Below are 23523 nucleotides of genomic sequence, written 5' to 3'. Positions count from 1 at the left end.
TCCATGTTAGCACCATCTATCGCCTGCAACAGCGATACAACAACACCAACAGCACTGCAGACTTTGCCCGCAGAGGGCGCCCCTGGGTGACCACGCCCAGGCAGGACTGTTTCATCCACCTGCAACACCTCTGTGATCACTTCAGACTGATCAGCATGACAGCTCGTGAGACCATTACCACTGGATAGCGACACATCAGCGACAGCACAGAAAGATGTTGACTGGCTGCCAACAACCTGTGTTGCCATTATCCTGTTTGAAGGCCTGTCCTCACTGCCTGCCACCATCAGGCACGACTACAGTGGGTTACACAGCACTGACATTGGCAGCACCAGCAATGGAGGTTGATAGTCTTCTCTGACGAGAGCTGGTACTGCGTTTCCACCTCGAATGGCAGAGTGCGGGTGTGGCGTAAGAGGGGTGAACGATACAGAGATGTGTAGTGTACTTCTCTCTCTCTCTGTTATATATACATGAGTGCGGACGTAGTGGTTAACAGCTAGCCTTCGGCCGCACTTTTGGACCCTGTTGTGTCCACCACTCTGATTGGTTGGTATTGGTGCATTTTTGTCTCTTGTTCTATTTCACACCAGGGTGCAACCCTACCAATTGCAGCCTTCAAATAAGGTCGTGTGGGACAGTTTTTCTGAACCCCTGTTTGAGCCGATAGTACCTTATAAATAGCTAGCTTTTCTGCATATGATTGTAAGTCGGCTTTAGACCTTCTGAGGTCTAGCCGCTGGCCACAGAGCACACAGCCAGTTCCAGCGACAACACGACACAGCTTCATGGAGATCCATCACTTCGTTCAACAGCTTACTGCAAACTCCTTTGTCGCCACCGCCAGCTTCTTAGCGTCTACATCAACTTCTCTACATACACACCACCAGCAGCACTTGCATAGCTTTTCCCCACGCTGTTTGTGAAATGCTTCACCATGGTTAACAGCGAGTACAACGAGCAAGAACTCCTGTACCAAGTAACCGTCCGCAGCATTGAGGCCTCAACTTCTTACACGACATGTGTCTCCCCGGCTCTGCCTTGCAGCCACAACTTCTTACAGCACCTCAACTACTGTGTACCTTCAATACGAACTGGTATTTACCATCCTTGTGCCTGGAGTTTCTTCTAACGTCCTTTTCTATGCTCTGTATTTCTCTCACACACATACATCCAAGTTTGTATACACATACACTTTGTTTGCATGATGGCCTGTCTATTATTATGTTTATATGTCACACTCACACACACACAAGTTGACATATCAATAAAACCTTCTCTTAAACCTTCTACCGGTTGTATCTCTCTTTTTTCCTTTTTGGCACTTATACTCATTTAACCTCTTTTCGCGTTTTTTATTTGTATCGACCATGCGATGCGCTAAAGGAGCCATTCCTCGTCACCATCTCCTGGTCGCACGGTCGTTACAGATGCATTTGTCATGGAGAGAGACAGGTGGGGTGGCCAAAGCATCATGGTTTTGGGTGCTATAGGCCTGAATCAGAGAACTGGATCCTATATTTTCCGAAATATTGGTGCAGGCAGAGGGAGTGGCATCACAGCACAGCGCTACATTGACCAGATCCTAAGACCTCACATCATGCCCTTCTTCACACATCACCAAAGCCATGTGTTCCAGCAGGACAATACTCCTTCCCACATGGCCAGGGTCGCCATGGACTTCCTACATCAGCACATCAGAACCATGCTGTGGCCGGCTCTCAGCCTGCCAATTCAACACCTGTGGGATGAAATTCAGAGACAGCTGAACCAGGTGGTCTCAAGGCCAACAACTCGTGTGGAACTGGAGGCAGCTTTCCTCAGGGTGTGGGCATAGGTACCAAAGGCTTTTGTGAACCAACTCATGCACTCCATGTACCAACAGTGTATGGCCGTTTTGAACACTCAGGGAGGGCATACACAGTACTGAACATGTCACGCCCTACAATCTTGATGTGCTGGATCCGCCCACTACCGGAACACATGACAACAACCCATAGACTGTGGTCAAGTGCATCCAAGAAATTGACTTTATCAGATTTATCAAAATTTATCTCTGACATAATGAAATTAAAACATATTTCGCAGTCACACACGTCTCGCATTTCTTTTGCAGTTCAGTGTACATATAGTGCTGGTGCCACGTAAAAAGCACCCAATACATTCTGTGAAGTAGCTGGCACTAGGAAGGGCATTCAGCTGTAGAAACCATACCAAATCAGACAGTAAAGCTTGGCGAACTCCTCAGGTTTGTCAGCTCCTGTGAAACTGTCCAACCCATACCAGCATGGAAGACAGATGTTAAATGATTCTGATGATATATGATAAGCTTCTGCACAGTTCCCATCTACCAAACTGCATTCACAAAGCATTGATCAGCCCAAGGTTGTGTAGAGGATGCTTGCCTAAAGCTACCTGGAGTGGGATAAAATCCAGAACCACAGATTGTGAATTGAATTCCTTAACTATATAGCCATGACTAACCTTTAATATGTGAATCCTATTTTTCTACCAACATCATATCAAAAAATGTTGATTTGTTATACATATAGGCGTAGGAGTGGCTGTGTCGTAAGTAGCTTGCTTACCAACCACATGGTTTGGGTTCAGTCCCACTGCGTGGCACCTTGGGCAAGTGTCTTCTACTATAGCCTCGGGCCGACCAAAGCCTTGTGAGTGGATTTGGTAGACGGAAATTGAAAGAAGCCTGTCGTATATATGTATATATATGTATGTATGTGTGTGTATATGTTTGCGTGTCCCCCCAACATCGCTTGACAACCGATGCTGGTGTGTTTACGTCCCCGTAACTTAGCGGCTCGGCAAAAGAGACCGATAGAATAAGTACTAGGCTTCTAAAGAATAAGTCTTGGGTTCGATTTGCTCGACTAAAGGTGGTGCTCCAGCATGGCCACAGTCAAATGACTGAAACAACTAAAAGAGTAAAAGAGTAAAGAGTATATCACCTATCTGTGTGTTGTTAGTTTAGATTTTGGGTTTTCAAATAAATTTGCTCATTTTTTTTTCTGCTTGGCTCTTTCCATTGTGTGTCAGAAAAGTGACAAAATTTATTCAAATTTCGAAAACGATAAATATATGCTGTGCAATATGCCATGCTTGAGAAATCATGGTCGTGGCCGTTGTTGGCATCATGTAACTGGCACCCATGCCAGTGGCATGTAAAAAGCACCTTTTGGGCATTGGGCCTCAGTCAGGAGATGGGATAAACTACCTGCATCAACTTGCTATAAAAGCAGGTAGTCATTTTACCTTGTACTTATTCTTTGTGCAGATTTTGAAGAGTGCAGTTCGATTTTAACAGTTATTTTTTCAAAGCTAAAATGGAAGTGACAAAGGAGCATATTCAGCATATTTTACTCATAAGAGTTCAATAAAGGTAAAAATGCAACGGAATGTGCAAGGAATATTAATGTAATATATGGAGATTGGACAATAAGCATAAGCCAGTGTCAATGGTGGTTCCAGAAATTCCGAGCCAGAAACTACAGCCTAGAAGATGAACCTCATCCTGGAAGATCTGTAGAACTCAGAAAGGACATCCTGCAAACACTGGTGGCACAAAATTCCATCGTAACTGTTGAGGAACAAGCAGAGAAGCTTGGATTTGGTCATTCAACCATTCATTGACACCTGTGTGCCATTGGAAAAGTCAGCAAATTGGGTCAATGGGTTCCTCACAAACTTTCCAAGTCTAATTGCATGCAGAGAGTGAATGTGTGCTCTTCTTTGCTGTCACATCTCACAAATGAACCTTTTTTTGGACTAAATAATGACTGGTGATGAGAAATAGGTTCTCTATAAAAATGTCAAGCGCAAAAGACAGTGGGTAGGGAAAGAAACACTGACACCCCATGCTAAAGAAGGTCTTCACCTATGCAAAGTATTGTTATCCGTTTGGTAGGATATGAAAGGTTTAGTCCACTTTGAACTTTTAAACTCAAACCAAATAAGGGAGATCTACTTTGCTTATCTTAATTTTAAATAATAAAAGAAGTAAGAAAAAACTGCATTATTTATGGTATGACCCAATACTTCACCCACCCTACCCTTCATATACGTGGTATGAAACTAGAACACTGATGATAACAACAAATGCTATACCCCTCTATCATTGAGGCATTTTTTCTTTTTGACAAATGCACTTATTTTCTTTTTTATTTGTTTGCATAACATTTTACTAAAAAGTCATTTAAAAATTAATATATTCAAGAAAAAATTTCACACTATTTTAGTTTTCATTAGGTGTACGAAGGTGTTATATGTGAACGCCCTAATTTGCTGTGGACAGAGAAGTTGAAGATTGCTTGTTCTGTTATCTGGGTTTGTGGAATTGGAAAAGAAAATGTGGTAGGAGCTAAAAGATTTTTAAAAAAGTCATATTTGTAGGATACGCAACTGAACCAGTGTTCTGAATTGAAGAGAAAAGCTCACCTGATTCATCATTATTTTCAGCTTGTTCAGAATTTTGGTTATCTGTACATTCAAGTTCTTCAGTGATAGTTAAGGGTTCAAGATCTTTAAGAGTACCACGCTGACATTCTTTCTCCAATTCACGGGAATAATGAAGACAAGGAATTGCACTTACAGGAATGTCATGTTTCTAGCAAAATAGAAACAAAATACAAAAGTAAAGAAATTAATTGTTAATATTCTCAACTTAGACATCATAAGCAATAATATTAGACACTATTAAGTGTTAATTTAAGACACAATTTAGGGTAGGCTAAATAAATCATAAAATTCTATAAGATTAAAGAGAAGCAGTTCAGATATGTGACAAAAATGGCTGAATCTGTTGCTCTTTCGTAACTTAAATAGAGAGCAATTGTGTTACTTATTTAAATTCAGTTGAATATTAATTAAGACCCAGTCAAATGCACAATACATTGTCTATGACTAGATTACAACTCATGACACAGACTAGTATTTAACTCATTCAGACAAACATTAGACTTTTTACTAAAACATCTCATTGTAAAATTTAACCCTTTTGCATTCAGATTACTCTGTAAAATTTAATAGTTATTTATTCACATTACTTTGCATTATTCATGCATTATCTCATAGCTTTGAGATTTTGATGATGTGATTGTTTATTTTTAGAATAACATTGGCAGGTTTGAACAAAAGAAAGGTAGAATATTTGAGTCAGTTATGGATGGTTTAAATGCTAAAGGGTTAAACGATCAACTGAAATGATTGCCAGCAACTATTCTAGGATCATTGTACTGTTTTCTTTTAAAGATTCATTTTCTATAGGGTATCAAGGCTTTTGCTGTTGCAGTATGCAACAATATATCTGGCATATTGTTGCATACTGTAACGGTGTAAGCTTTTATAATTTAATGTGTTTCTAAACACTTGAATAGCAATGTAACCTTTTTTCTGTTCCAGGGGCTTAAACAAGTAGATATATGTTTTGCTAAGGTAGGCTAAATAAATCATAAAACTTTAAAGGATTAAATAGGAGCCATTCAGATACGTGACCAAAATGATTGAATCATTTCACAATAACATCATTTGTAAATACTAACCCACTGACATGGTGGAAACATTGAAACAAGGAGCACCATCTACTCTGACCAAGAACAAAACCCAAGTCCTGCAGTATGTTTTCAAATATACAAGTAATCTTTTTTAATGTGTAATTATCACAAAAAATGTAAAGATAGATAGATTGCAGTAAGTGCATGAGTTCAAACTCTTTGTGCTCTAAACAAAATTATTTGCTGAAAGTTGCTCATGAATAGCTACAACACTAACACCTATTTTGAAAGCCTTAAGATTTTAGCACTGTCAAAACAATTCTGTGTTGTCTCTTCATGACTTTTTTTTGTCATTATACTAGCCAATATTATTCCATTCCTACCATACAGCATAACATCTTTTTAGCATCAAACCTTACATTAGATTTTTTTTATCCAGAGCACCTCATCCATATAAAAGACATAAAAACACTTTACAATTCCTCTACACCTTTTCTTTCCAAGAGAACCCCAAAAGTAAACAGTAATTGCCTTATGTCTTAGACAACTTGCTACATAAAAAGTCAAAACCCTTGTACTAACCATACTTAGAAGAGTACAGTATTGGTTTCAAATTTTGGCACAAGGCTAGAAACTTCAGGGCAGGGGGTAAGCCAAATGCATCGACCCCAGTACTCAACTGGTACTATTTTACTGACCTCAAGAGGAATTTGAACTCAGAAATGTATAGACAGACAAAATGCCACTAAGCATTTAGCTTGGCACGCTTACAATTCTGCCAGCTCAGTACCTTTCGAAGAGTATAATATTAATAAATTAAAATTTATATAAAAGTAATGTTATTTGCCTCTCACAGGAAAGTTTTGTTTTTATTAAAAAAAAAAAAAAAAAGCACAGAATAGTATGAAGCCAAATTAAGTAATAAGTCATAAAAGCCTGCAAAAATAAAATGTATGTATGTATGTATATATACTTACTCTGGCACTACCAGGTCCCAAGAAGTATGGTTTGGAGAGAGTACATACTCTTGATTCTTTATGCAAATAAACTGGCATGCCACTATTATGAGTTACTATTATCCAGCCTTCTGGTAGAATGTCAAATGGATCATGGCCCCTCTCTGAAACAATATATTTTATTTATATAAAAGAAAAGGTATTGTTAAATACTATTAAAATAAATCTGTTCAGTTTGATACAGGTATAAACTGAATAGATTCTAAAATTCAGTATAAAATCATTAACCAAATTTTGCTCTAAATACAATATAATATTAATGTTAATTTCACAAGATATTTGTGATTAAAATAATTAACTATAGTTGTAGCTAGTAAATTCTGACTGTATTAATCAGAAGAAATTTTACATAATTTTTTTTTAATCAGGGCAGGTTCTTTAAAAAGTAAATAGGTTTATACATATAAAAAGCAACCTTATTAGTTCAATGATCTCATAATTAGGAATAATGATGAATAAAATTAATTGTCAAAGTTTTTCATGTATCTGATATCATAGCAGATGTTGAAAGAAAGTTGTGTAATTTAAAAAGAAATGCAGTTACAAGATAATAGATAAGAAATATTAATAAAAATTATAAAATTTTCTTATGGGGATGAAAGGCACTTCAAAGTGAAAAAAAAAAAAAAAAATAATAATTTACCTTTTAAAACAATCTTTTGCACTTCAATTGGCCCCTGTGATCCGTCATCTTTTGTTTCTCCATCTGATCCAGACTTGCGGGAGTCAACCCCCTCTTCCAACCATGCATAGACCTCGTTATCATCCAAGTATTCTTCATCATCATCGTCGCTAGAAAGATCAAGTGATTCCCGGCCGTTTGAGATATAACTCCGAGCACTCAAATCAGTACCCAGTCCATCATCATCCAGTTCAATATCATCTATGATTTCAAACACATGAGAAGTTTGTGCAGAATGTTCTCCACTAGGAAGTCTAGATTCTCGATCACAGTCTAAATAGGATTCAACACAGGTAATAACACTAGAAACAGGGGCCATAATTAGTGGACGTTTTTCAGGAGTGCAGCCATAGTCTATGTCGTTTTTTCTACCATCATCACTGTCAAAGTACAACCTTTTATTATTAGTTAGATTGGACGTTTGCGTTGATGGTGGCAGTATGTGGTTCTGACAGTTTTCATCATTGCTGTTTTGTGCTTCATCGTCATCTGCATTGCATGGAGATCCAGGGACTTCCATTGCAGTTTATCACTTTTGTTGTAGATATGAGACAGCTTAAAGCCAGAGCTGTGGACCTGTGCTATAAAAGAGCCAAGCTTGACTATCAGCTTCTTTCCTAAAGAGCTGGACTGTTAACCGGACAGACCTGCTCAGCCACCTCTCTCTTGCTAACTAGTCAAAGAAATTAAGCCTCATCTGGAAAGAGAGATGCCCTTACATTAGCCTTACCATACATGAAACTACCTACAGAAAGCATGTGAAGGATTGATTACAATAAATAAAACTGTAAATTTCTTTTAGAAAAAATTATATCAAGATAATAAAAACAATTTTATTGAATACAAATACAAATGTTTTTAAAAATTAGGTGACAAAATAAAAAATTCAGTAGATATTTGTAATTTTGAGCAGCAATTCATGTGACAGCCTTAAAAGTTATTGTATAAATAGCAAAAAACCATTTTTACAAAAATGAATAAATGAAAAAGGTTTTGAAAAACAAGTTTCATACTAACACTTCATTTCTAATAACAGGCTTCTTTAAGTAAATGACACCAACATCTTACATTATTAATACTGGAATTCAATGGAAGCCAATATTCAATAAATGATGAACACATGATGGGAAACTCCAAAGCAATGAGAAAGTTAAGTCACTCAACACGACCAGGATCTGATATTTCTACTTAAAGGCTTAATTCTTGTATTTTTGAGAATTAGGTGTATCAAAAGATATATATAAAAAAAATTGAATGGTTTTGTGTGTGCACACAAATCCACTTCCACGCACACACACACGCACAAGAGAGAGAGAAAGAAAGAGAGAGATTACCTTGAATATTTTTCCTAAGTCACTTTTGAAGACTTTATTTGAGAAAATTCTTAAAGAAATGAATATTGGTTTCTAAAATGAACCTTTAAGGCTTTTTTGCTCATCTCTTCATTTAACAAAAATTGTAAACTCTATCATCTATGTACGTATGCATATATACATATATGACATACACACACATACACAAACAAACAAACAAACACAACAGCAAATGCTAGTAAATGTAGGAAGCATTAGTTTTTAAAATCAAGTAATTCTAAAAAAACAGGCCAAACCTTAAAAAGGTATAACAAGAACAACAACAATAAAGCTGCATGTGATCCTGTACTTATATATCTTTGTTTTTACCTTAATGTAAAGATGAAGGTCAAGGTCCGTTAAGAAAAAATATTGAAACTGAGGAGAAAGGAAGGGGTTTCTTACTTTTCCAATTCTAACAAGATCTGAGGTGATGAGTCTATTAGCATTGCCTATTTCATGAATACATTTAAAAGGAATAGGGAGCAACTAGTTAGATACGGACAAAAAGAAAGAAATTAATAAGTAGCAGAGTAAGAAAGAGATATTGTGAAAGATGGAGCAGTTAGTCAACCCATCCATCCTTGAGGACCACCTCAATACTTACCTTGAGCAGGAACAAGGGTCAGGAGTTTTGGAATAGGGAGACTTCATAGCAGGTGACTCGCAGTCTATTATACTTTCAGTTCTGCAGTTGTAAAGTACTGTTAAAACCTAAGAAGCCATTGCTTGGCATTTGTTAAATGTAACCAAGCCACCAGTCTCTGGGGTTTTAACAAATGGCAACTATTAAAAGTAGCCGCAATTATTATTCCACACTTTGTCCTGGTAACTAGGAGAAAGCTACATGCAATGTTGGTATCATTTCGCAAATATCTTAATTGGCTTTTCTTTTCCTCTGAGTTCATATGTTACTGGTCCACAGGAAGAAAACGGTTTAGAGAAATTTCTGCCTAAAAATTAAAGAGTAGCACTGTAGGATTAGAAGCACCTCAAATGCTGTAAAATTGAATGTGGAAAAGTAGAAACCGCAATGCAAGGGGGTAATAACAGCAAAATTTAGTTTGTGAAATGAAGTCAACAGTGATGGTACTTATTACCAATTTTCAACCTAACAAGCTATAGCTCCTCCAAAATACCAGGTATAAGTCTTAAAAAATACTATTACCTTACTGAATATTACAAAAGCAAATAGTTAAACAAATATACTCTAACCTCAAAGTTAATATACTTCCCAGTTTTCCACTAAATTTCCAGAACATTCAGCTACCTTTAAATTGCATCTACTTCATATCAAAGAGTGAAAATATATTATTCTGTAAAATCTACACAATATTCAAGACTTTCACCAATCCAAATGACAGCAATATATCTTTGAGTATCATTGCCTTTTTGGAAAGTAAATAACAAAACTGCACATCAATTGCAAAATCCACATGACACCTTGAGCAAGTGTATTTATTCTACTATAACCGCAAGCCAAGCAATGCCTTGTGAGGGAATTTGGTAAATGGAAACTGAAAGAAGCTTGTCATGTGTGTGTGTGTATGAACGTTTACAAAACTATGCTGAGTTATAACTTGTGATGTCACCATTTGTGGCTCAGCAACAACCAGTGACATCATTTCTGGTTGGGTTACAACTAGTGACATTTTCTGTCCACAAATTGTCCACTAGCCCTGTTTTCAAATGCCTCTTGAATAAAAGGTTGGCAACAGGAAAAGCATCCAGCCATTAAAGTTCTTCCTCAATTTTCTTCTGATTAAGGCATGAAAAACAGATGTTAAACAGTACAAACTTCTTAAATTCGATCAGTGAGATAAGAGCTTTCTCCATGCTTAAATAAAATAAACTGAAGGAATTTTAGCTTACGTACTGATTTTACCTTTTTAATCACAACCCTACATTAACAATGAACCAATGAGTAATGCTTAAGATGATTTTGTTTGTAAATTGAAGAAAAACTTCTATTCTTCAATTACAGTGCCATGATTAACATGACAGAGGATAGAGTAAACATTTACTCATAAAGTTTATAGGCCCTTTTTTCCCTAGTAGACAATGGTAAAACTTATAGCCAACTGCATACCTAGATATTGTGTGGTGTTGAGATTGTGTAAACTTGATTCACCAAATAAAAAATTAAAACAGTCCCCTCCATAGCTAAACTCAAATACTAGGGTAATTTTTTTCTATAAATCAGCTTTCTCAACTCTATTAATAGATGCAGGTATGACTCTGTGGTCCTAGAAGATTGCTTCGCAACCACATGAGTTCAGGTTGACCAAAACCTTGTGAGTGAAATTTGACAGACAAACTATATGGAAACCTGTCACATATATTGCGTGTGTGTGCCTGCATACATGCATTTGTCCACCTGTATCTTTGCATTGACACTACTTCAACAGAGATGACATTTATCTCTCACAGGACTAAGAGTCCAGTAACACTGATTCAACATGGGAAGATGTGAATCAAGTACCTTATTTGTAAACAAGTAAGCTAAAAGGCTGGCATCAGGAAGAAAATTTGGCTGTAAGAAGACTCATTGGATGAGTCCTCAAGAAGACTCATCCAAGTAGATGAAAGATGATGAAATTGAAAAGCACTTACTATAGCAAAATGTTACTTTGACAATCTACCAGCAATTTTGATAAAAATGTGGATCAAATATTGTACAGAAATAATAAATGATGTTACTAAATGTTATTATCTAAAAAAAAAATAAAATAATCGAAGTTGCATGAACAGACTATTTCAAACAGCAGTGTGACAGTGATGTTTCACTATAATGACTACTACCGTATGTTGATCACAAAAGTTGAGGTATCAAAAAAACCCTTCTCTTGTAATCTAACAAAATCAATTCTAGCAACATAATTTAACCCTTAAAACAGGCATGGGCAACCTTTTCGAGAAGCAGGCCACATGAAATATGGCTCATCATCTGGTAGGCCAGACTACTAAAGAATTCAAGGTGAATTTTTATTAGGCATGCCATCCAGAAACTCCTGCAGGCCACAAGTTGCACAAGATTGCCTTAAAACTATAAAATAAAAATCTATAAACTACTTCATTATCATCGACATCATCATCGTATATAAACATACCTAAAACGTTTTCCTTATTCTACTTAACTGTGGGGTAGTGAGTACTTAAAAAAAAAGTTGTAGATTTTGAAAATGAAAAACAAACTAAATAAAATTTTTTAAAAAAAAGACATAATATCAATGAAAAGAGTAACTGAAGTAATCTCTTAAAAACTACCAATTTTATTTTACTGTAATTTAAGTTTTGCTAAATTGGAGATGCTACTGAATATTATCAACCTGTGAATTCATCAAACAATATGTTTAATGTTACTTTAACTTTGATATATTATCCTTAATAACAAATGTAGAACTAGATTAAAGATTTTTTATGTTATTTGTTTAAATAACCTTGAATGAAATGTTATTCTGACAACTTCAGACTAAAGAAATAACTTTACAAATATTTTAGCTGTTCAAAGACCTAAATTCTTTGTAAATTATCAATACAGATTTTTCAATGTTTATCACTGTGTATTAGGTTAATTTTAATACTATGGTACAAAATCCTGATATTTCATTAAGAATAAATCAGCAAATATCCAGATATTTTATTAATATTTTCTGTTTCCCAACCACTTTACTGAGACACAAGCCTCTACAAAGTCACATGACCAGCTAGAAATAGCAGCTGAGCCAGTAAGGGAACTGCTTGGCTACAGCAGCCAAATCTCCTTCAAAGGATAATGTGGACAATATAGTCCTTATATACAAAAACAAAAGATGGTCATAGCTGGAACACTTCATCATAGGTCTGCTCAATCAGACATAACCTAATACAAAACAACCCATCTATAGCGTTCCTTACAAAGATTAAATGTTCCTACTGTGGATGTTTACAATAGTCATATGATCTGAGTTAAGAATCTTAGCCATGATTGCTGCATGGCACTGATGACAGATGAACTGCTGACCCTTTCAAATGGTAGTCTAACATCATATCAATTCAGACTTCTCTTTCACTATTAAATGTTTAAGCAGTCCTGCTTTTTCAAAATTTACTTTGTGATTAGACCTACCTAAGCAGAAAAGTTACAAGTTAAAAGAGAACTATACACACTCACATGGCCCATCAATCATTTTTAATAATTTATTTTACTTTTTTATGTTCAGGAAAATTTGGTAATTAAAATATTTTTATTTAGAGTTGAATGCTGTATTTCATGCTAACCACCTAATTACAAGGAGTGGGTGGCAACAATATCCAGCAAGGGCAGACTGAGGTAATTAAAACAATGCACCTACCTCAACATGCAGAAAACTGGAAACCCTTTATCTAAAACATTTATCTATTTTGTATTAAGTCTTCCTTGACCTACTTTAACTAACTTGATGTTTATTGTAAGAATTAATCCAAGAATTGAAGAGTTTGCTTATTAACTTCAATCAAAGATGGACATCTAAGCAATATTGCTCCACTACCAACACCAGTTCAACAATAGTGGTGGAGAATACTCATTATGTTAGAATTTAATTCAATGCAAACACCGCAACTAATGAATGAATTACGTGTTGTGATGTTTTTTTTATGGGTTGATGGGGAATTAAATGCAGTGAAGGACTTCTATTGTGCTGGCTTCTAGAAATAATAAAGATATAGAGGGGACTTTAAAAAACTTACTGACAATAGAGTGATATTCTTGCCATATAACAACTATGTTGTGTTAGAAGTATGATACCTAAATGTAATGCAAAAGGTGGCATGAAGTAAAAAGATGAGGTGAATACAATCCATGATATGAGCAAGGTGATCTTTGAGACAACTGTGTAAGGGACCTAAAAATGTGTCTGCAGTTTAGAGGTGTTTGTTAATATAGATATGGGATTAGAAAGGATGGTACTAAGGCAATAAAGTAATTGGAGTTAAGGTAAGCACATTTATAACTAGAGTTAGGATAGTATGTGTAAGGGGGTTTTATGAGATGGCTATTATCTCATAAAATGAAAAGAAAAGAGGGAGCATTTTAAGCAAAATTAATCTGTAACTAAAATAGGTCTTGTAGAGATTGGTGTCACTCATATTTTGCTATGAACAATGTTTCTTACATGTCAAAATTACACAAATACATATTCCTGAAAGGGTCACTGGGAATAATTGATCTTAAAAATGTGAAATACTAAGTAATTTTATGATGTAATCGTTAGAGAAGTTATTTCTGTGTCATGATATTACTAGAATGTTTAACCACAGGAAGTTACTTGAAAAGTCTTCACTGATAAAAGAAGAGTCTGAAGCTTTAGACAAATTAGAGACAGTGTGGGTATAGCCTCCATAGAGAATTTTGAGGAACATCTGAGTAGGGTAGAAAAGCTTTGCTGACAACTAAAGGCCAACCTTAGTTATTAATATGCTACACCATAATGCAGTGAGTGAGCAGAATTGCTAGCGTAGTGGACAAAATGAATAGCAGCATTTCTCCCAGCTCTTCACATTATCAGTTCTCATACCACCGAAGTCAACTCTGCCACTCATTCTTTCAGAGTCGATAACATAAGGTACCAATCAAGTACTGGGATTGATGTAATCAACTAACCCTCTCTCTAAAACTACTGGGCTTTGAAATGGTATGTTACACCATAGTTATATCTAATAACTGGCAAAGTGATATTTAGATTTTAACAAATATTCTTAAAAATTTGTCTCTAACATTGATTTAGATTTTCAGTCTATGGAAGCCTTTCTGGGAGTTACAAAAGAACAAAGAATTTGAAGAAATGTTGGTTGATAATTGTGAATATTACTATGGAGACAAAGAAATAGAAAACAAATCATTAATTAGAAAATACTAATAACTTGATGGATACATATCGATGAAGAAAAATGCTTGGATAAGGCAGGAACAAGTGGAGAATATAGTTCTTAGATAACAAGTGCAATTAAAGACACTAGAATTGTATACAAGCATATCTCACTCAATATCTATTCGCTAACATCACTGAAAGAGCTGAGGAGAACAATCTGATTACATGTTAGCTCACCAAGTTCTGCAAATAAACAAATTTTACTTAAGGCATATTCATTTTACCCAATAATTTGTTATACAAATTACCAAAGAAATAACATTTTTTTTTTTTAGCTATTTGAAGGTAATATACTCCTGCCAAATAATATCTTGTGAACAAGAGACAACAAAGATTAAAGGGTATACAATAATATAGATACTGAGTAGCTATATGTGCTGTTTCTGTAGGGTCAGTAAAACATTTGTGGTCTAGAATGTATGGTGCAGTATTGACAAGGGAAACATAAAACAATTTGGAGTGTCGATGTATTTATAAAGTTATACCAATAAAGTTTATATCCAAAACAGGATTTGGTTATTTTGAAATATATCTACTAGCAGAAAACATCTGAAAACAGAGTAAATGAACTTTAACACCAGCAAAGTATTTAAATACGACATGTTAAACATTTACATAAACTCCTACATAGATATTGCTCAAACTTTTGTATTTTCATTTTAAAATTCCAACTCAAAAATCCACCAGTAATTTGATTCTTTAACCATATTATTTCAAACTAATGCATTAACATTATTTCATTACAACTTTACAGCTACTACAGATTTTTGATATTAATACTTGTTACATATTCTTATCCCAAGAAGGCAAATAAACAATTGTTTTTCTTCTACAAAAAAAAAAGTACCTCCATTCTGCAAATATTTCATCATTATTGCTTGCATTTTAATCCACTATGTCCTTACATCATTCACCAATGACTTATCTTTTGCTCACAGCTTTAGTTTATAGATCAATAGCAGAATCAATAGCTAACCTTAACCCAAAACATATGCCCATCATTCTTCTATAAAAATGTGAGATGTTATCACTGACACTACTTTTTAGAAGATTCTAGCTTTGATTTTATTCTAAAAAATTTTCTAGACAAACTGTCCACTAAAATTCACAAACCACATGACTACTAATGATTTAAACGTTCTCATCTTTCATTTTATAGTTAAATCAGAATATTCTTTGATCATCCTCAGATGAGTAAGAACATTCTGATTTTGTGGGATGTGATCAAATAACGATTTCAATCCAAAAGACATAAATATAAAATATATGCAGAAATGTAGAATTGTAACAGCTACAAGGCTTTTGTTCAGTCTCTAACACATGTATTAACCAATTTAAGAGTAGCTCGACAAGATTTTAAGTTAAGCAAAAATTTTACAGTGGAACTACTACATTTTCTGAAAAATACCAATGCAAAGTTTTGTAAATTTTTTTTTTTTGTGCTTTTTAACCTTTTTGCATTATGCAAGAACATCTTATAGTAGGAGGGTTTTCAAAAATTATTAACTAATTAAATAAATTGACTATATTAAAAGTGTGTAAATTCAAACTCACTTGGTTTGACTGAAAAATCACCCAATTTTGGTGGTGAACCAATTATGTCAATTTGCTAAAATAACTCCTGAACTTCTGCAAAAATAAAAATGAAAGACTTTTTATGCATTCCTGATCTAACAACTGTAATTCCTACTTTACAAATTCTTGGAAAGAATTATAAAACAACTTTGAGGATGAAAATGATCTAAGCAAAACCCCACAGTTTACCAGGACAGAATATAAAGTAGTCTTATGTAATCCTAATACATAAACAATATCAATATTTCTTGAACTTGCTTTAACTTTATAATGCAATGTAGAAGCATTTATATATAATGATTAGCTTTACCTATGATTTTATAAGAAAAGGTAAAGTTTTTATAAAGTCTTGACTATTTCAAAAGACAAATATTTAAATGAGTATGCGTGTATGCTCATGCACTTTTGATTATACTAATTCTTAATACTTAATAGCTATTTCATTGTATTAGCCAGTGTTGGTTTGTCTTTAGTAGCAATTAAACAATTCTGACATGTTTAGAACACCTCAAATTACCAAAATTACTTTTTTTCCTCAAAAGAGACGTCAATCATTTTGTTGCAATCAGATCTCCTGTTCTCAAATAGATCATTCCAATGTTTTGTTATAATATTTCTAATGAAATACACTGTTCATGTGTTTCAATTAATTTTGAAAACAAATAGAAAAATTTTGAATGAGTTTAGTAAAATATCTAATTTCATTATTAAGATACTTAAAACTTAACTTAGGAAATTTTCTTAAATAAAATTATGATGGAAGGTTCATATTAGTGAACCAGAGGCAGCTTGGAATCAAAATGGTTAATCTGAGATTAGAATCCCTGAAAATTAATCCTTTCAAATACTGATCGTAAACATTGACATTAAGTTAGTATGTAAATTTTAGTTAACTTCATTAGGTAACACAATTCACTAAACTAACCAGTTCAGCTACTATCTCTATGATTTTTCTCATAATTTGGAAGAGAAGTATATAAAAATGCTTTCATGTTTTACTCATTATAAAATTAATTTTCTCTAAGAATATTCAATGACAACTCAAACTAAATTTTGAAGAAATTAAAATAAAACATTAAAATGACTTAAAATGAAAAAAAAAAAACTGAAGTAAAAATAAATAAAAATGTTTACAAAGATTTTTACAGATACAGTGGGGTCGAGAATATTAAATCTGTTAACATTATATAAACATGATAGACCCCATGACATCTGCTCTAACTAAACATTGACTCACAAAGCATTTATACTTACTCCAGTACAGGATCACAAGCAGTGCATCAAAATACTTGAAGTATTCCATGAAAAATGCTGATTCTGATGATCATACACAATGTAGATGTTCACTAAACCAAGGCAGACACTCAGCAGTAAATGTTAGCAGTAGACAGAAACACAAGGCCACAACAAGTATGTAGTCAGAGATGCCACCAGGTCCAAGAATTGAGGTGTTGCGACCTCCTACATGACCAGAAAGTCAAGGGGTGGGTTATAACAGAATCTACCCGGCTCGACCATGGTCAAGAGGAGAGTGCAATGTGTGACAGCCCTCGCCTCTGCCGGACCAGATGACAACAGTGAATGGCGATACGCACGCCAGTAAGTCTGAGAGCAGAGACAAAAAGTCATCAGTCTTACTAGCATACTTCGCTATGCACTTCAAGCATAGAGTACCCTGGTCGTCAGATGCCGAAGTACAACCCTGAATAACAATGATAATCAGTAAATAAGCATGGTGCTACATGATCATCAATGAATTAAGAGTTACATTAATAGTTAGTGGAATTAACAGTGACTATAGCTAATAGGGTAAGACTTCTGTAAGAAGGCAAATATCACAAATCACTAAGATCAAACTGATTTGGCATGGCTCATCTTAATCTCAATAACTAGTTTAACAAAATAGTGTTTGCATGCATTTATATCAACATGTGCAAATAACAGAAACTGGAATGCAAAATTTTTTGAGATTTACATTATGTATTTATATACACATATGTATATATATATATATACATACATGTATATATATATATATGTATATATAAATATATATTAGAGTTTCAGTGAATAATAAAAAAAAAATGAGACTTCTTCATTGATAACGATCCAATTTAACCTGATGTAGATAAACAAGTTTGCACATGCGGCTGAACTATTTTCATCAAGAAACCATAAAATAGATAATTTGTGCATCTTCATCCATGTGAAACTTCAAAGAAATAATACTTCTGAATATATATTGAGTGGAATACATAATAGTAACAATCATACATATCTTAGAAACATTGAAATCAGTTTAAATATAATTCATAAACTTGCAAAATAATTTTTTTTTTATTAAGAAACATGAAAAAGTTGGTGTTACATTTTCAAACTATCAGCATCCCTAATTAACTTATTTAAGAATTTTATTACATAGAAATTTCTACTTCAAACCAAATTTTCAAACAGCACAATAGAAAATTGAACAAACATATAGTTGTTATGCTTTTAGTAATATCAAAAATTTGAGAGTAAGGAGAAAGAAAAGTATAAAGATTAAATAGAGAGTGGTGAATGATTAAATTTCTACTTAGTAATGAGTTTTAATTTAGATAACTGACATAAAAGAAAACAAACCTTTAAAAACACTTTATAATAGTTAATACTACACGTTCTATTTTTATAAAATCTAATTCATGTTCATGCTGTTGTTTTCCTTCAAATTCAATAGAAAACCTTTTACCATGCTAACAGATGTTTCTACGAATTAAAATATTGGCACCGACTGAATACGTTAATATCCAACTATGAAGTGGACATGGTACATATTTTCAGCTAGGTTTACAGAAGCAAATGCAATGAGGTCTAAGCAACAGAACATTCTGGGCTCAAAGCCCAGTACCTTAACCACAGTCACTGATTCACATGAATACTAAACCACATCAGATATGAAAATTCTTCTCAGTATGCTTTAAACAGGCAAGAAATTGATTTATAAAGACAAAACCAAAGACTTAGCAACAACTCTTAAACCACATAAAGAAAAAAATGTTATGAAGAAATAACTTTCTACACAAAGGATAACTGAAATCAAATTAAGTACTAAAATGGCCATTAAGCTATACATTGACACTTCCTGATTAAAAAATAGTAAACAGAACTTTGAAAACTTTCCATTGAAAATAACCAGAAATTTCATAGAATAAGATATAAAAGTGTCTTTTTGGTTTACAAATAAAGCAATAAAAGATAATTAACATTTTGGGATTTAAAAAACAAGAGCTTGAGTTTAAACTTCGATACATCCACAGTAGTTAAAGTCATATGTATAAAGTTTTAAAATACTTATAACAATTCAAACTTCTTACTGTTCATGAAAATCTAACGTATAAAAACATTATTTAAGATTTAGGCACTAACTGCTATAAATATGACATTTGATTATGTACTGCAAAATTAATGTGGATTCAAGCAGAAATATTGTCTAATCACATCTCAAGGCTTAAAAACAGCTATAAAAATAATTACAGTATTCTAAGATGCTTCAAATAATCTTTAGAAAGGCAAACAGAAAACAATGTTCAAAGAGATTTCAATTTGGAATTACTGAAAACAAATCAAAATATAAAGACTTGCTTATATATATATGTGTGTGTGTGTGTGTGTGTGTGTGTGTGTGTGTGTGTGTGTGTGTGTGTGTGTGTGTGTGTGTGTGTGTGTGGAGAAAAAAATGGATCAACTAAAAGAAAAAAGCAAGCTACTTTGTTTTCATGAACTCCAGATGAAGTTAGTTAATTTAGAAATATGAACTACTTTAATTCATATGATTAATTTTAACAATTGTTGACTTGCATATTAAAATAGATACAGGAGACAACTTAGTTAATTAGTGATTCTCAATACATTTTGAAGTGCAAAAAATTTTAAAAGAAACATTTTATTATGCAAGGCCATAAGTATGAGGTTAAATCCATCATGCAAGATAGCATTTTAAGAAATGCAATAATACTACTAGAAATATAAAATTAAATCCAGTAAAATTTATTGTTGGTTAACTTAGGATTAACATGTCTGCATTTTAAACAAAACAGAATATATATATATATATATATATAGATAGATAGATAGATAGATAGATAGATAGATAGATAGATAGATAGAGAGAGAGAGAGAGAGAGAGAGAGAAAGAGAGAGAGAGAGAGTCCATATATGAGAGAGAATAAAACATCTACATTCAACATTTTGTGGCAGACTTTTGGAATGGCTATAACATTATGGGGGAGGAAAAGGGCAAAGAATTGGGAGGCTACTTTTTTGTTTTTGTTTATTTTGTGTTCCATGCACTAAAAATTGCAATTTTGAAAGGATTTTATCCCCAAAGCGTTTCAATTTTCTATTTCCCATTTCCCTTCCATGTCTTTTTCCATCCTCATGAGGTACTGATAGCTATTCTGAAAGGCCACCCATTTATTATCTCAGCACAATTTATATTTCACTGATGTGTTTTGATTTGACTTCCACTTGATTAGATCCTGAATTATTTTCCTAATATAAAGCTGATAGTAGAGACAGGTCATACAATTCTGTCAGACCATTTGAAAAGAAATCTATTTGTAGTTAATTATATGATTTATTAGGATCAATAGATTTATTTATGATGAGTCCACAAATTCTAGTCCTACCGGGTTCTCTCATATATGTACTCCTTATGGTGCATGTTACATTTTGGTAATATTAAATTCAATATGTAGTCAATCAGTTCTAATTTCAAATGTGACTAGGTTTTCATAACATTGACAATTTGCTAAGCAGACAGTTGCTGTATTGTTCATGTTTGCAACTAAGAATAAATCCAAAGTGTTCAAGTTGCCAAAGTTAATCCAAAGGTACTAGATTATAGATATGGTTTTTCTTTGACATAGAATGGGTTTAACTGTTTAACTTGTTTCAGTCATTTGACTGTGGCCATGCTGGAGCACCGCCTTTAGTCGAGCAAATCGACCCCAGGACTTATTCTTTGTAAGCCTAGTACTTATTCTATCAGTCTCTTTTGCATCGGTTGTCAAGTGATGTTGGGGAGACAAACATGGAAAATAGTGGACTAAAGGTAAACAGCATAAATGAAGGCTCAAATGTATGTCTCAGTGAGAAACTTTTAATTCATTTGAATATAAAAAAAAATTAAGAATAATATATTCAACTAATTAGGTACATTGCAGCTTCATTTCTTTCTAGATATAACATTTGCCTCCATTTTGAAAAAGTAAACAACTAACAACTTGAAATTAAACTTTTCAACATATTCAGCTAACAAAGAGATTGGCACTACCTGAAAAATAGATAAGCAATAACATTTTCAATGTTAGAATACAAGGCTTTGGGAGCATCTCTCCTACTTAATCAAATATTAGCAATTTATTTTCTTTTGACTAATAAGCGTTAAGGCACATTTAATTGAAGAAAAGTCAATTAAATCAATCCTATGACTTATTCACTTCAAAATTTAAAGCAGAATCAATTCCAACACAATTTTATCTGCAAACCAAATCAGACAACATGAAATAACTAAAATATATTTATAGTATAATAGCACTGCAGAGCCTTGAGTAGTTTGTGCAGTCATATCTCAAAAAAAAAAAAAGTGGGGGAGAGTTTCTTTTTTAAATTAAAGATAACTCAACAAAACTTAAGTAAGATGATGACAGACCTGTAATAGCATAAGCAGAAGCGGAGTCATGTTACCATATTTGTAAAATGTTTGAGGCATCACCATTTTTAGTTCAATTAGCTGTCTTATAAAATTTATTCATAAAAATATGAACAAAAGCAAATTTATGATTTAGAAACATTTTGAGAAGGTGAAAATTTGTCACCAATACACATACACATTATGTATATATATATATATATATGTATCGGTGAGTGTGTTAATTAATAAGGTATTAGAACAGAATGACTCTCTCCAGACAATAATATATATATATATATATATATATATATATATATATATATATATATAATGCAAGAGATTTAGGGGTTGAGTATTCAACCCACTAAGGGATAGTATCTATCCAATATACTGCTGGGAGGGTACCCAATTATTGTTACACTAGTGTTATACCAAGTGCAATAAGTGAGTGCGGGTAAAAGGGGGTTATTTTACCCTAAATTTATATAGCAATAAGAAAGTGGAGGAGAATATGCGGTATCCATCGACTTGCAGACAGTGTGTTCCGTTGATTAATTAGTTTATTTTACAACTAAAATGACAAAAACCACAATATACAGATGCTTATGACATACCATGTCATATTAACAATTAAGGTTACAAATATAAACAACATTTAGCAATTGGAGATGTATATTCTCCAATTGCTAAATGTACTTTATATTTGTAACCTTAATTGTTAATATGACATGGTATGTCATAAGCATCTGTATATTGTGGTTTTTGTCATTTTAGTTGTAAAATAAACTAATTAATCAACGGAATACACTGTCTGCAAGTCGATGGATACCGCATATTCTCCTCCATTTTCTTATTGCTATATATATATATATATATATATATATATATATTAAACAATAGGGTAAAAAAATTGGATATTAATTAATATCAATTTAATACCAGGGAACAAGCATATTAAAAGAATCAGGGAGATTCAGAAAAAATATTTGAGGTCTCAAATGATTATTGTATATGTATCCATAAAAATATATATATATGGGAGGCCACTAGGTGAACACCTAATGTGCTAGAAGATCACATGACATGTGATCTTCTAGCACATTAGCAGTCCACCTAGTGGCCTCCCTTATAAATATATATATATATATATATATATATATATATATATATATATAAATATAAAGGATGACAAAAGCACTTGAGATAGATTACACTCCGAATATTTTTGGCAATCTTTCGATCAAAGTCTATGACATCATGACTGAGTGTGACATTGTCTTTCATCTGTTCGATAGCGCTCGAGTCAAACATACACTAGTACAGTCACTCATGACTGATATAATGTACTAATACCGAAACATTACTTTCCCAAAATAAAAATAAATAAATAAATAAATAAATAAAACGACTGCAACAGTAATGCTACCCTCCAGTACTCTTAGAATGGTATATGTATGAGAAGGGAGAAAACAAACACTAGTGTAAGGTCTTAGAGTGGAAATCATACAAAGTGTTTGCAGGTTTGTTTTGAAAACAAAAATTTTAATGAAAACCTAGAATATGTATTTTACCACACACACACACACAGGTTAATTGTAATTAAAAAATCAAAACTTAGTTTGGAAAAGAGGGTGTAATTGTAGGAGTTTCGCATGTATATTTAACCAGAAATGTTATCTAAAATATTAGTTTTATCCAACGTTTGTTAACCGATTAGGTTAACTGAGGTAACAATAGGTACCAGCTTTGAATTTCACAGGAAATATATATATATACATGCGCGGGCGCACTGTAATTTGCTTGTGTATTTTCAAGCCTCTAAAATT

At 33.4% G+C, this 23523-nt stretch overlaps 1 protein-coding gene across 5 annotated transcripts in view; it reads right to left on the bottom strand.

The window, feature by feature from the left end:
• The window catches only part of LOC106876173 (microprocessor complex subunit DGCR8), a 73395-nt gene that overhangs the window by 43796 nt on the left and 6076 nt on the right, over positions 1-23523 (bottom strand). Inside the window, exons 2-7 of one of the 5 annotated variants that reach the window (XM_089354621.1) lie at positions 17278-17725; positions 16003-16077; positions 9165-9510; positions 7167-7902; positions 6485-6627; positions 4453-4621 (exon numbers count right to left, since the gene is read on the bottom strand). In XM_089354621.1, the coding sequence (XP_089210747.1) occupies positions 4453-4621; positions 6485-6627; positions 7167-7725 (871 nt within the window). In that variant the 5' untranslated portion in view covers positions 7726-7902; positions 9165-9510; positions 16003-16077; positions 17278-17725. The remainder of the gene's footprint in view (positions 1-4452; positions 4622-6484; positions 6628-7166; positions 7903-9164; positions 9511-16002; positions 16078-17277; positions 17726-23523) is intronic. The other 4 variants (XM_089354628.1, XM_089354614.1, XM_089354610.1 and 1 more) reach the window with 4 other exon arrangements.

Source organism: Octopus bimaculoides, chromosome 1 (assembly GCF_046866305.1).
Source record: "Octopus bimaculoides isolate indiv1 chromosome 1, ASM4686630v1, whole genome shotgun sequence".
NCBI classification, from domain to species: Eukaryota; Metazoa; Mollusca; class Cephalopoda; order Octopoda; family Octopodidae; genus Octopus; species Octopus bimaculoides.
Note: the sequence above shows the minus strand (reverse complement) of the source record. Positions and strands in the feature narration are given on the sequence as shown.